Source organism: Salmo trutta, chromosome 6 (genome assembly GCF_901001165.1).
Source record: "Salmo trutta chromosome 6, fSalTru1.1, whole genome shotgun sequence".
Classification (NCBI taxonomy): domain Eukaryota; kingdom Metazoa; phylum Chordata; class Actinopteri; order Salmoniformes; family Salmonidae; genus Salmo; species Salmo trutta.
Window position 1 is genome coordinate 59,964,555 of NC_042962.1, and position 15,111 is coordinate 59,979,665.

Here is a 15,111-nt window from a genome sequence, read left to right on the forward strand (position 1 = left end):
CCCTCAGCTTTAGCTCAGCAGGTTAACACAGTATTGTGGCGTTGCAGGAGAGTTCAGCGATGCAAAGCCCTGAAATGGTGCACATATTGTAAAGCAGTGGTTCACCTTCTCTTACAGAGACCACCAGGCAGAAAGAGTAGGACTGCAGGTTTACCGTGTGTGTGTGTGTGCACGTGTGTGTGTCTGCAGGCTGTGCAATGAGAAGAGCCCATGTCCCCTGCCTGTGTTCTGGTCGTCTTGGGGCTCCTGGTCTCAGTGCAGTGCAGAGTGTGGAGGAGGGGTCCACTCCCGGGTCAGGAGCTGTGAGAAGGGGAACACCTGCCCAGGATGTGCTCTGGTACGGTAGACACACACACACACACACCCTTTACTACAACTTTCTCACAGATAACACCCTTATTTGATCTAGTGAATGGCATCTTTCATTATTCATTTATCATAGCCTGAGGATGAACAGTCAGGTTGAAACTGACATATCCTCTCTCTCCCCTCTCCCCTCTCCCCTCTATCCTCTCCCCTCCCCTCTCTCCTCTTCCCTAAAACACACTCCCTTAGGAATACAAGACCTGTAACCTGGAGGCGTGTCCGGAGGTCCGTCGCAACACCCCCTGGACCCCCTGGATGCCGGTGAATGTGACCCAGGACGGGGCCCGCCAGGAGCAGAGGACCCGCTACACCTGCAGGGCCCTCCTTCCAGACCCTCATCAGCTGCAGCTGGGCAAGAAGAAGGTGGAGACCCGCGTCTGCCCCAACGACGGCACCGCCACCTGTGAGACTGAAGGTAAGTCTGAGGCCGTCCCACTCATACATATATACTGGACATACATTCACACACTTTCTCCATACACCTTTCCACTCCCCTTCTAAAGAACCAAGTACATACAGACAGACAGACAGACAGACAGACAGACAGACAGACAGACAGACAGACAGACAGACAGACAGACAGACAGACAGGAAAGCCTGCTAAGCCTCTGATGTTATGCAGTGGGCTGTGGTTTTTAACCGGCCAGCTGGGATGACCTATGCTGTGCTCACTGGGGCGGGACGATCTGGGCGGTCATACCCAGTGACAGGCTCCCCGGGGGGGGGGGGGGGGGGGGGGTAGGTGTCACAGTGCACAGCCTCTCATTGATTTAAAGGTCAGACAGGCAGGCAGAACGCCTCTCCTGCTGACAGTAACTAGACGGGGAGAAGGGGGGGTGTGTGTGTGTGTGTGTGTGTGTGTGTGTGTGTGTGTGTGCATATTTAAGACAGGCTCCATGTGAAGCAAGGCAGATAGAGAGGATGTGTTTGCGACGATTTGCAGAGAACAGAGCAACCGTATGGTCACCGGGCCTAAACACCATGTCACAGGCTGTCACCGGGCCTAAACACCACGTCACAGGCTGTCACCGGGCCTAAACACCATGTCACAGGCTGTCACCGGGCCTAAACACCACGTCACAGGCTGTCACCGGGCCTAAACACCATGTCACAGGCTGTCACCGGGCCTAAACACCACGCCACAGGCTGTCACCGGACCTAAACACCATGTCACAGGCTGTCACCGGGCCTAAACACCACGTCACAGGCTGTCACCGGGCCTAAACACCATGCCACAGGCTGTCACCGGGCCTAAACACCACGTCACAGGCTGTCACCGGGCCTAAACACCATGCCACAGGCTGTCACCGGGCCTAAACACCATGTCACAGGCTGTCACCGGGCCTAAACACCATGTCACAGGCTGTCACCGGGCCTAAACACCATGTCACAGGCTGTCACCGGGCCTAAACACCATGTCACAGGCTGTCACCGGGCCTAAACACCATGTCACAGGCTGTCACCGGGCCTAAACACCATGTCACAGGCTGTCACCGGGCCTAAACACCATGTCACAGGCTGTCACTGGGTCCAAACACTGTGTCACAGAGGCGCTGTCTAGACTCAAGAGGAGACATCTGGCCTCACAGTAACATGGACAGTGTGAAATATTACTGCTGCCCTGGTTTCAAACCACACAGACAGAAAATAAAAAGCTATCAATTCATTATTGAAGTCATTTCCATAATTTAGGTGACGGGTTGCTTTTTTTCCCCTTTTCAAAGAGTTCATCTAAAACCGATTAACCCAGATTTTACCCCACAGTTGAATGTTTGGCCCAGATTCTAACTGCACAGGTTACTATCATACCATGTAATGAGGAAGGAAGCCTCTGCACTCTTAGAACCAGCCCATTTTCAGTTATTTCATTGCCAAGCTTTAGGTCACAGAAGACCGTTGTTTATCAGAGCTGTTCTCTGTTTCCTACCATACCATTAGGAAAACAACATATTTTTGACTTTGAGAAGTAAAAAGAATATTGTAAATCACCTTTTGTGTTGTAATGTCTCATGTATGAGTATATCTGTGGTTCAGCTCTGGTTGAAGACTTGGTCAGGACCAGTGGAGGAGGCAGTAGTGGTCGACCTTTGCTCCGACAACCAGGTGGCACCAGGTGGTCGCCGTGGGAGACATGGTCGACCTGCTCCCAGGAGTGTGCCAAAGGCTTCCGCACGCGCAAGCGCACCTGTGCCTCAGCCGAGGGCAAGAGCAGCCCCAGTGCCTGTAGTGGATCCCCAGCGGAGTACCAGGACTGCAACTCCCAGGACGGCAACTCCCAGCCCTGCCCAGGTAAGACAACGACTACTCCAGTGCTACTGTATATCTGCTCAAATACTGTACTGACCGATTAACTTAACGGGCAGTGTAGAACCAAGATTGGGATTCCTTCAAAGCCGACAATAGCCTTTTAAAGGCAATTTCCCCCACGTTCTCGGAGATCGCATTCATGGTAAAAGCTGCTGAAGCCGGCTTAAGCGTAAATTGCCTTTAAAAGTCTGTGTTTTTCACTAAACTGGTCTAAAAAGCATGAATAAAATGTTTTGTTTTCATGTGCTGAAAACATGTAAAAAAAACTCAGTATCTGGATAAATAGTTAACCCCTTACACTCGTGGGCCTTTATGGATTGGGCTAAATTGAAATGTTTCTTACAGAAGAAATATGGAAAGCATATGCAAAACCAATGGCAGGAGTTTAAAGGGAACAGTTTGGAGATTATGGGAAAATGATGACTAAAGTTGAGGACACAAGTTCACCTGACACAAGACTGAATCCAATTTATGTGCATTTTACATTTACTGTACTTTTTGTTGATAACAAAATCAAAAAATTCTAAGAAGTGTCTTCAACTATAAGGCGCTATTTTTAGCTCTCCTTGTTGTTGTTTGTTTGGAACACAACCCTGCATCCCCGCCTTCACAAGTACTGTTGTTGTTTACACATTCCAAAACAGTCCATTATACATCACAATCTGGGTCAGATGGGCATCATTTGAAAGCTTGTTCGACTGCCAACATGACTAGCTAAATTATAAAATACGTTAGGTTTTCACAAGGCAATTAAGAGAAGCAGATCATCATTTTGGTGCGCATAGAATGGAGTCATGAACAGTGGTGTTAAGTACTTAAGTAAAAATACTTTCAAGTACTGCTTAAGTAGTTTTTTGGGGTATCTGTACTTTACTATTTATATTTTTGACAACTTTTACTTTTACTCCAATACATTCCTAAAGAAAATAATGTACTTTTTACTCCATACATTTTCCCTGACACCCAAAATTACTAGTTACATTTTGAATGCTTTGCAGGACAGGAAAATTGTCTAATTCATGCACTTATCAAAAGAACATCCTTGGTCATCCCTACTGCCTCTGATCTGGCAGACTCACTAAACAGAAATGCTTAGATTGTAAATTATGTCTGAGTGTTGAAGTGTGCCCCTGGCTATCCGTAACTGTAAAAAACAAGAAAATCATGCTGTCAGGTTTGCTTAACATTAGGAATTTGAAATGATTTATACTTTTACTTTTGATACCTACAGTTGAAGTCGGAGGTTTACATACACCTTAGCCAAATACATTTAAACTCAGTTTTTCACAATTCCTGACATTTAATACTAGTACAAATTCCTTGTCTTCGGTCAGTTAGGATCACCACTTTATTTTAAGAATGTGAAATGTCAGAATAATAGTAGAGAGAATTATTTATTTCTGCTTTTATTTATTTCATCACGGGTAGCCTTCCACAAGCTTCCCACAATAAGTTGGGTGAATTTTGGTCCATTCCTCCTGACAGAGCTGGTGTAACTGAGTCAGGTTTGTAGGCCTCCTTGCTCGCACACACTTTTTCAGTTCTGCCCACAAATTTTCTATAGGATTGAGGTCATGGCTTTGTGATGGCCACTCCAATACCTTGACTTTGTTGTCCTTAAGCCACAACTTTGGGAGTATGCTTGGGGTCATTGTCCATTTGGAAGACCCATTTGCGACCAAGCTTTAACTTCCTTACTGATTTCTTGAGATGTTGCTTCAATATATCCACATCATTTTCCTTCCTCATGATGCCATCTATTTTGTGCACCCCCACAACATGATGCTGCCGCCCCTGTGCTTCACGGTTGGGATGGTGTTCTTTGGCTTGCACCATTTTTCCTCCAAACATAATGATGGCCAAACAGTTATATTTTTGTTTCATCAGACCAGAGGACATTTCTCCCAAAAAATACGATCTTTGTCCCCATGTGCAGTTGCAAACCGTAGTCTGGCTTTTTTATGGCGGTTTTGGAGCAGTGGCTTCTTCCTTGCTGAGCGGCCTTTCAGGTTATGTCGATATAGGACTTGTTTTACGGTGGATATAGATATTTTTGTACCTGTTTCCTCCAGCATCTTCACAAGGCCCTTTGTTATTGTTCTGGGATTGATTTGCACTTTTTGCACCAAAGTACGTTCATCTCTAGGAGACAGAATGTGTCTCCTTCCTGAGCGGTATGACAGCTACGTGGTTCAATGGTGTTTATACTTGTGTACTATTGTTTGTACAGATTTGTACCTTCAGGCATTTGGATGAACCAGACAAGGATGAACCAGACTTGTGGAGGTCTACAATTTTTGTTCTGAGGTCTTGGCTGATTTCTTTTGATTTTCCCATGATGTCAAGCAAAAAGGCACTGAGTTTGAAGTTAGGCCTTGAAATACATCCACAGGTACACCTCCAATTGACTCAAATGATGTCAATTAGTCTATCAGAAGCTTCTAAAGCCATTACATAATTTTTGGGAATTTCTAAAGCGGTTTAAAGGCACAGTCAACTTCTGACCCACTGGAATTGTGATACAGTGAATTATAAGTGAAATAATCTGTCTGTAAACAATTGTTGGAAAAATTACTTGTGTCATGCACAAAGTAGTTGTCCTAACCAACTTGCCAAAACTATAGTTTGTTAACAAGAAATTTGTGGAGTGGTTGAAAAACAAGTTTTAATGACTCCAACCTAAGTGTATGTAAACTTCTGACTTCAACTGTAATTATATTTTTGCGATTACATTTACTTTTGATACTTAAGTACATTTAAAACCAAATACTTTTAGACTTTTACTCAAGAAGTATTTTACTGGGTGACTTTCACTTTTACTTGAGTCATTTTCTTTTAAGGTATCGTTACTTTTACTCAAGTACGACAATTGGGTACTTTTTCCACCACTGGTCATGAATGTATTCTGGTGCGTGGTCCACGGCAACTTTTCACAATGCAACAAACAGGCTCATTTTGTTCAGGACAACCCAGGGTATAACGCCATGTCATCTTGTAACTAACTAACTGTACATCAACATAGTGATCATAAACATATACTATATGACAGTAGTTTTATGATGTGGAAATGTGATGTGTACATTTGGACTCACGGGTGTTTGGCTTGGATGACATCAAATCGGTATTTATTATAATTCTCAACGTATCTTCTTTCAAAATACATCGAGTCCTCGTCATTTACGGCATTCCCCTCACTCAGACAACAAATGTGCAAAAGTTGCCCAATTATCTGGAGGGATGGGGGCAACTTCTTGTTGCGTGTGGTGCAGAAGTTCAGAACGTCTGTCAGTCAAAACCCATCCAGAGCTGTGAAGCGCAGAGCCAGAGCTGTATAACCTGTTGCTATAAAGCCACTGTGTTCCAATTTAGGTGCTTATCAGTGTCCAAATCAGCCCTTTTCAACCTGTATACTGACTGAAGGACTACAGGAAATAAACCTTTTATATTTTCTATAAAAGTTTGGTGTGTGTGTGTGTGTGTCCAGTGAAAGGAACCTGGTCGTGCTGGGCGTCATGGTCTCACTGCTCTGCCACATGTGGAGGTGGGCACTACCAGCGTACCCGTACCTGTAGCAACCCTGCCCCCGCCCACGGAGGTGACATCTGCATCGGCCTGCACACTGAAGAGGCCCTGTGCAACACACACACCTGTGAAGGTATGCAGAATGAACAGATTCACAGATGACAGATATTCAGCACTCAGTCATACACAGATACACAACATTCAATCATATCCTGCACAGGTTCACATATTTGCAGCATTCATTCATACAAATATTGTTTTAAAAATGTTGAGCATTCAAAGTAACTAATTGAATCTAAATGATGGTGCATAAGTCATGTTAAGGTTATGTAGCTGCTATGTTGAGTTCACTGTGGCTTTGCTTTGACTTCTAGTGGTACAACAACTCATCCTCCTCTCTTCTCTCCGTCCACCCTCTCCTCTCTCTCCTCCAACCCCCTGCACTCCTCCTCCGCTGTTCCTCCAGGTGGCTGGCTGGTGTGGTCAGAGTGGGGGGAGTGTGACGAGGAGGGGCTGCAGCATCGCAGCAGGGAGTGTGGGGAACGGGAGGCAGACCACAGCCTGTGTCAGGGCAATGCCACCGCGAGCAGGCCCTGCCAGCCCCCCGAGGTGCCAGGTCAGCCCCCAACATTTTGAACACACTGCTAAATAGCCAGCTGACCATCACTTTATGGGCAGTGCTTGGTTGGTTTTGCTGCAGAAAGTGGTACTCTGTGATTGTGGGGATCTTTGACTCTATTGGCTGGTTGAATTGTGCATTGCAGTAACAGTTTCTCTCTCTCTCGGTTCCTCCCTATTTCTTTCATCTATTTTTCTCTCTCTCTATTTTTCTCTGCAGTCATTCTGCCTGGACAGGATAACGATCAGCGTTGTGGGGGTAAGTGAATTACGAGAATCCCCCCTCCTCACCATCCCAGTGGGGGGTTACAGGGACCCCAAGGACATGGAGCGTGCCTCTCGTCACCCCCTTCCTCTCCCTCCCCCTCTCCTCTTGTTTTACGCCCTTCCCACTGCCGTTGCATCACAAATGAATCATCGCCACCATGATTACACACAATGCTATCATTCCTAAAAGCTTTAGGCCTAGATTCAATCAGATCTAGCGTTAACCGGCGATAGCAAATACCCACAGCTGATATTTGTGGTGTTGGAGGTGTAACTGTGTTGTAGCTGTCAAATCAGGGAGCAGCTGCTATTGATCATTGTCACGAAGCCACACCCCATCCCACTCGCATTAGAAGTTCAGAATGAGAAAGTGTAGGCTATATAGAAATAATCGCGCTCAAATCAAAAATCATTAAACAAAATGAGGATTTCTATCAGCCTAATCAAGGTGTAGATTACATCTCACATTCCAGTGTTAAAACTTCTAAACAAGGCTGAAAGGGATTTCTATTAATGCGACACCGTTCAGCCAATGGCAATGTCTGCTTTAGGAATGATGCCAGGAGCCGCTTGTGGATGTGACAGCTCTAACGCAGTTCTGACACTGCCAAAACAACCGCTATGTGGATGTAGGCTAAAGCGGATCTGATTGAATAGAGCCTTAAAGCCTTGTTCACATTGGCAGTTTGAAGTGATTCAAATCCAATTTTAGTCCATATCTGGTCCGAATCTGTTATTTTTCCTGCAGTCTGAACAGCCAAAAAGTACATGGAATCAAATATTTCAAGCCATATTTCAAACCACCTTTGTAGGCGGTTTGCAATCAGATACAAATCTGATTCCTGACTGTGCAACTTCTGTCTGAACGGTCAAATTTGATTTATTTGGTATATATTGTTGCTTACTAGTTAGTGGGTTGACAGTTTTGACAAGACCATGTGGAAGCTAATTAGCTTGTTAATTTAAGAACAAATTACTGAATGTGCTAGAAAGCTAAACAGCTAGCCAGCTGACGGCTGTGGCTAGCTAGCTGACTGCTGTGGCTAGCCGAAAAGGACTAGTTTTGAAAGTTGGATCATCTTATCCTTTGAGGTTTAAATAAAAAGTGTACTTCCACTATGAATTTGAAAATTCTAAACAGGGAGGCATTGTTGTCACCTTAGCTTGCTACATAACTTCTGAGTGATAAGAAGCATGAGCACCACCAATCAGCCTACACCACTGCGCACACATCTGTCGTTACTATGACAAGTAGCATAGCAATGTCAGCAAATGACTGCTGTCTGAACACACACAAATCTGATTTGGTCACTTGTAACTTGCTGTTTGGACAGTCAGTATTCCAAAACAGATTTGAAGAACTAATTTGAGTCTTAAGGCGTGCAGTGTGAACAAGGCTTTAGTTTCAGTATGATTTTTGGTCTTTTGAGCGGATCCTCTCATGACAAAAACATTATGGAGCTATTGCAATGTTGCTAGTAGACCTGGGTTCAAATACTATTTGTAATCTTTCCAAGACTTTTAGCTTCCGCTCTAGCCTGGCTGCAGTGCTATATGACCAGGGTTTACACTTTTAGAAATGTTCCATTTAGCCAGGCAAGCTCAATGAAGAACAGATAAGGCATTTTAACCCAGGTCTGACCACTAGCTTAGCTGCACTTAGCCTTAAACAGGTTTGACCTCGCTATTTTTGGGAACAAGACTACATTGCCAAAGCAAACATATTGGAACATATTAAATCAATGATGGAGTAAATAATACCAATAATATTCAAACTCTGTCTCTTTTTCTCTCCTCCTACCAGCCTTCTCTCTGTTCCACCTGATGGCCACGGGAGTGTTATGTTTCTTTGCAGCGGTGGGGCTGTCGGTCCTGGTCTACGCCTACTGCCAACGACTCCACAAGCCCTCCCAGGAGTCAGCCGTCATCCACCCCACCACGCCCAACCACCTCAGCTATAAGGGCAACACGACGCCAAAGAACGAGAAGTACACCCCCATGGAGTTCAAGGTGGAGTATTCCACTCTTTCTACCCCCCACCCTTACACACAGGGAATGGAACAGTCCGTTAGGGCAGTCAGACCTGCAGGTTCAGATAGATAACATTTGTTTTCTTTCAAATACTTTTAATTAAGTCTGCCTGGAGTGCCAGATGGGTGGGGTTTGGACCTTTGGAACTATTCCATTGGTTCCATTGCATCAGGCAAGCCCAATCAAGCACAGATGAAGAATTTGAAAGAAAGTAAATACTATTTGAACATAGGTCTGCTTAAAATACCAAATATCAGACCTCAAATGGTCAGGTCTTTGGTAGAATGGCAGAGAGACAGTAGCTGTAGCTCCGTCCGTCCGTCCGTCCGTCCGTCCGTCCGTCCGTCCGTCCGTCCGTCCGTCCGTCCGTCCGTCCGTCCGTCCGTCCGTCCTGCCCTTGTGATGTCCCAGTGATGTACCACCTGTTTGCCTCCCACTCTTTATTAATGTGTTCATTAGCCTGTTAACCTATCAGAAAGGAGGGCGAGACTCACACAGCTGTGTTTGATTAATCGAGCCATTACTTGAATTAATTAACTAACGTCTGCTCTCTGGCTGTCTCCTCATACACACACACACACACACACACACACACACACACACTCCCTCATGTCCTTCCTGTGTCTGCCTCTCTCCATGGTTACCAGCGATTACCACCATGGTTTGTCTGTCTGAGACCCCCGAAATGGATCGTTAGTCCATCTGTGTGTGATTGATCGTGTCTACTTGTTGATACAGTTTGATGTATTATACTATCTGTGTGTGATTGATTGGGTCTGTGTGTGAACATACAGTATGATGTAACTGTGGGAGAGAATCTCAATTGCATACTCCTTGTGTCCTCGCCTCCTTCTCAAAACCCAAAGCCAGAGGTCCCGCCCCTTTGACCTTCTCCTCCAATGGGTTTTGAGAAGGAGGTGAGGAGAGAGATTCTCCCTGAGTGTTAGTGGGTGGTACAGTAGGGCGTTGCAGGGAAGTGGAACTGGAAACAAAAATGTGCTTTCTCATTGGATGAGATCAGGTAGCGCCTCCTGCCTTTTGAAACCTTTTCTCCCATGTTGCACCTACTGAACACTCCCTGTTCTTTTCCCGTCTGTCTTCCACAGACGCTGAACAAGAACAACCTTCTCCCGGACGAGAGCTGCAACTTCTTCCCCTCGTCCCTCTCGCCCCTCCCCTCCCTCCCCCAGAATAACGTTTACACCACCACCTACTACCCTGCACCCCTGGGCAAATACGACCATCCCTTCCATCCCGACTCACCTTGCAGGAACTATATGCACCACAGTTGAGACAGGACCCCCCCCCCCCAACTCTCTTCTCTATGGGAAGTTGGAAACACTCCTGCACCCCAGACCCTTCACCGTCTCCTCTCCTCTCCTCAATTGAGTGTGTACTCTGCTACAGTGAGGGGGAGCTGTGTTAACGACCGGGCAGACCCTTGAACTGGGTGTGTCCTCTCAAGGTCCGAACCATGAACGTTCTTCTCAATCACCAGTGCAGACGGAGATTGAACTGTCCCTGTCAACCAACAGGACAATCATTTCGTATCATTGTGACTGTTCAGTTGATATGACTGTTTTATGACGTTGTTTTTCTACTCTACTGTGCAGTACAGCAACTCATCTCAAGACGAGGAAGTAGACTGGACCATGTGGAATGCTGGGAGTTGGAGTCTTATGAGGGAGCTGGGCTGTAGCAGCCTTATGGTTCAGTATGGAGATTCACTACTTGTGGAATCTGTTCTAAAACAACACTGTTAAAAGTCTCCTGTAAAACCCTACGGTATCAGATCATGTATATCACAAAAACCCACAGACTTCACATTTGATCTGAGGAGAATATAAGACATTGTGGCTGGTTTGTATTCGATATAGACGGCAAAGTCAACCGTTTCCAAAGGATACCGTACCCGAATATGCTGACCAAGACACCTTCCAGCTCTAAAAAACGACTTTATGACGGTGAAAATGCAGAACTCAATGACACTGACAGTATGGGCTCGTTTGTCATGCTCCTGCTCACCAACTTGTTTCTCCTGTCTGTTTGGACACACTGCATCAGAACAGCCTCATGGTCAGGTGCTCCCGCAGTGTGGACTAACAGAGAGGGAAAGAGAGAGGGGCTGGTACTGCTTTCATCTGAGCAGCCCAAGGACTCCTGGATTGCATCCCAAATGGCACCTTATTTCCTATATAGTGCACTACTTTTGACTAGAGCCCTGGTTGAAAGGAGTGCACTGGTTGAAAGGAGTGCACTATGTAGGGAATAGGAAGCCAAATGGGATGTGACCATGGCCTCTGAAGGGGTTTAGAATCCTGTAACTACCTGCACCGACACCCAAAAATGACAATGACGGAGATTCAGAGTCGACGTAAAAGGAGCCATTTTGAGAAAAATACATGTATTTTGAACAACCCAGATACTCAGCTAAGGCTCAGCAATACTGTCTCACCACCCTCATCCCTTCAAATGGATAGCTGTCTCACCACCCTCATCCCTTCAAATGGATAGCTGTCTCACCACCCTCATCCCTTCAAATGGATAGCTGTCTCACCACCCTCATCCCTTCAAATGGATAGTTGTCTCACCACACTCATCCCTTCAAATGGATAAATGGATAGCTGTCTCACCACCCTCATCCCTTCAAATGGATAGCTGTCTCACCACCCTCATCCCTTCAAATGGATAGCTGTCTCACCACCCTCATCCCTTCAAATGGATAGCTGTCTCACCACCCTCATCCCTTCAAATGGATAAATGGACGCATCCAATTGGAAATGTCTATGGATGTGGAAAATGATCTGTATACCAAACCTTGACGTGAAGCATGATGAATACAGTTGGTCTGTCAGGGCACTGTTTCATCATCATGCCGAAGAGAAATGTGTTTGCCATGTTGGTATGATGAAATGTGTATTGAATGGTGGCAGATAGGGTCATCACCTGGATTACAATACTGGATCACTCAGCACTGCTTCCACTGGATCACAATACTGGATCACTCAGCACTGCTTCCACTGGATCACAATACTGGATCACTCAGCACCTCCTCCACTGGATCACAATACTGGATCACTCAGCACCACTTCCACTGGATCACAATACTGGATCACTCAGCACCTCCTCCACTGGATCACAGTACTGGATCACTCAGCACCTCCTCCACTGGATCACAATACTAGATTACTCAGCATCACTTCCACTGGATCACAATACTGGATCCCATTACTGGATCACTCAGCACTGCTTCCACTGGATCACAATACTGGATCACTCAGCATCACTTCCACTGGATCGCAATACTGGATCACAATACTGGATCACAATACTGGATCACAATACTGGATCACATTACTGGACCACAATACTGGACCACAATACTGGATCATGTTATGCTAATCATCTACAGAAGAAGATATTAACACCAGCCATACTGTGTGTGTGCGTGTCTTGCTGGGCCATTCATTGTTGTACATGTTACTGTGAGTGTGGAGAGTATCAATGTGATGGTATTAGCGTAGTGATGATCAACTCCTATCTCTTCCAGTCACATTCAAGTTGTTCATGTTACAGATCTGAGCCCCATATAAGCTGATGGTAGGACATCTTCACCTAAATGATACTGAGCTGATGGTAGGACATCTTCACCTAAATGATACTGAGCTGATGGTAGGACATCTTCACCTAAATGATACTGAGCTGACGGTAGGACATTTTCACCTAAATGATACTGAGCTGACGGTAGGACATCTTCACCTAAATGATACTGAGCTGATGGTAGGACATCTTCACCTAAATGATACTGAGCTGATGGTAGGACATCTTCACCTAAATGATACTGAGCTGACGGTAGGACATCTTCACCTAAATGATACTGAGCTGACGGTAGGACATCTTCACCTAAATGATACTGAGCTGATGGTAGGACATCTTCACCTAAATGATACTGAGCTGACGGTAAGACATCTTTGCCTAAATGATACTGAGCTGATGGTAGGACATCTTCACTTAAATGATACTGAGCTGATGGTAGGACATCTTCACCAAAATGATAATGAGCTGATGGTAGGACATCTTCACCAAAATGATACTGAGCTGATGGTAGGACATCTTCACCTAAATGATACTGAGCTGATGGTAGGACATTTTCACCTAAATGATACTGAGCTGATGGTAGGACATCTTCACCTAAATGATACTGAGCTGATGGTAGGACATCTTCACCTAAATGATACTGAGCTGATGGTAGGACATCTTCACCTAAATGATACTGAGCTGATGGTAGGACATCTTCACCTAAATGATACTGAGCTGATGGTAGGACATCTTCACCTAAATGATACTGAGCTGACGGTAAGACATCTTCACCTAAATGATACTGAGCTGATGGTAGGACATCTTCACTTAAATGATACTGAGCTGATGGTAGGACATCTTCACCTAAATGATACTGAGCTGATGGTAGGACATTTTCACCTAAATGATACTGAGCTGATGGTAGGACAGCTTCACCTAAATGATACTGAGCTGATGGTAGGACATCTTCACCTAAATGATACTGAGCTGATGGTAGGACATCTTCACCTAAATGATACTGAGCTGATGGTAAGACAGCTTCACCTAAATGATACTGAGCTGATGGTAGGACATCTTCACCTAAATGATACTGAGCTGATGGTAGGACATCTTAACCTAAATGATACTGAGCTGATGGTAGGACATCTTCACCTAAATGATACTGAGCTGATGGTAGGACATCTTCACCTAAATGATACTGAGCTGACGGTAGGACATCTTCACCTAAATGATACTGAGCTGATGGTAGGACATCTTCACCTAAATGATACTGAGCTGATGGTAGGACATCTTCACCTAAATGATACTGAGCTGATGGTAGGACATCTTCACCTAAATGATACTGAGCTGATGGTAGGGCATCTTCACCTAAATTATACTGAGTCTGGAAGTTTACTGTGAAGGTTCTCAAACTATTCATTCTCCAGTCGCTGAATGCAAAGTCATGTTTTCTTAAACAGCAAATCTTAATTTGTTCATAGATGCTCTTCCATGCTAAAGGCAATGAAACCTAAAGTCAGTATGGTTTGTAAAATGTATATTGTATAGCTTTTCTGTGTTTTTAAAGGCTTCTAGTTGTAAAAATGCATATGTTTTGTAAATATCAAGAAGGCGATGGAAGTTGATGTGAGTGCCAGTCTGTTTGTGCTGTCATGCAAACTCCTCATCACTCATTGTCACATGGCTTGACAATGACCAATGGGGTTGGCAGGAGAACAAACAGATCAGGGACAAGGCTAGATGCTATGTAGCATAATGTTCATCCCTGTAATGTAGTAATGACAGATCTGAGACCAGGTTAGATGTTATGTAACATAATGTGCAGCAATGTAATGTAGTAATGACAGATCTGGGACCAGGCTAGATGTTATGTAGATTAATGTTCAACCCTGTAATGTAGTAATGACAGATTTGGGACCAGCCTGGATATTATGTAGATTAATGTTCAGCCCTGTGATGTAGTAATGTAGCCACACACAGGTTTAGCTGCCATGGTATCTGTTACCCTCAAATCTCAAGATACAACCCTCTTCATGTATTTCAATGAGTTTGTGTGTGTGTGTGTGTGTGTGTGTGTTAAAAAGAAAAGAAAAATAAATATTACTGTACATTCATCGTTGTGGACACTCACAGGACACATTCACTTCGTTTTGTCATCGTGATTGGACATGCTGCTGTTGCATGTTGGAAAAACACCAATCGGAGGGCTCTGCACCCTTCTACGCAATCAACCAGGTGGTACTGCTCACAAGTCCTGCTCACAAGTTATTGCTCTTTTCCAGAACTACAAACATGGCTGTTGGATTTGTGAATTGAGACTTTTTAATCACTGCCTTTTAGACACTGTGAATTTTTTGGTACTCTATATTTTTGTATATTGTACATTGTAAAAAATGAATAAAAATTAACTTTGGTGCCAAA

At 44.8% G+C, this 15,111-nt stretch overlaps 1 protein-coding gene across 1 annotated transcript in view; it reads left to right on the plus strand.

The window, feature by feature from the left end:
- Positions 1-15,111, plus strand: part of LOC115196486 (semaphorin-5B) — a 101,171-nt gene extending 86,060 nt beyond the window's left edge. The window contains exons 15-22 of the mRNA XM_029757359.1: positions 190-337; positions 556-781; positions 2,401-2,655; positions 6,158-6,328; positions 6,662-6,811; positions 7,034-7,072; positions 8,885-9,090; positions 10,218-15,111. Of these exons, the coding sequence (XP_029613219.1) occupies positions 190-337; positions 556-781; positions 2,401-2,655; positions 6,158-6,328; positions 6,662-6,811; positions 7,034-7,072; positions 8,885-9,090; positions 10,218-10,403 (1,381 nt within the window). The 3' untranslated portion in view covers positions 10,404-15,111. The remainder of the gene's footprint in view (positions 1-189; positions 338-555; positions 782-2,400; positions 2,656-6,157; positions 6,329-6,661; positions 6,812-7,033; positions 7,073-8,884; positions 9,091-10,217) is intronic.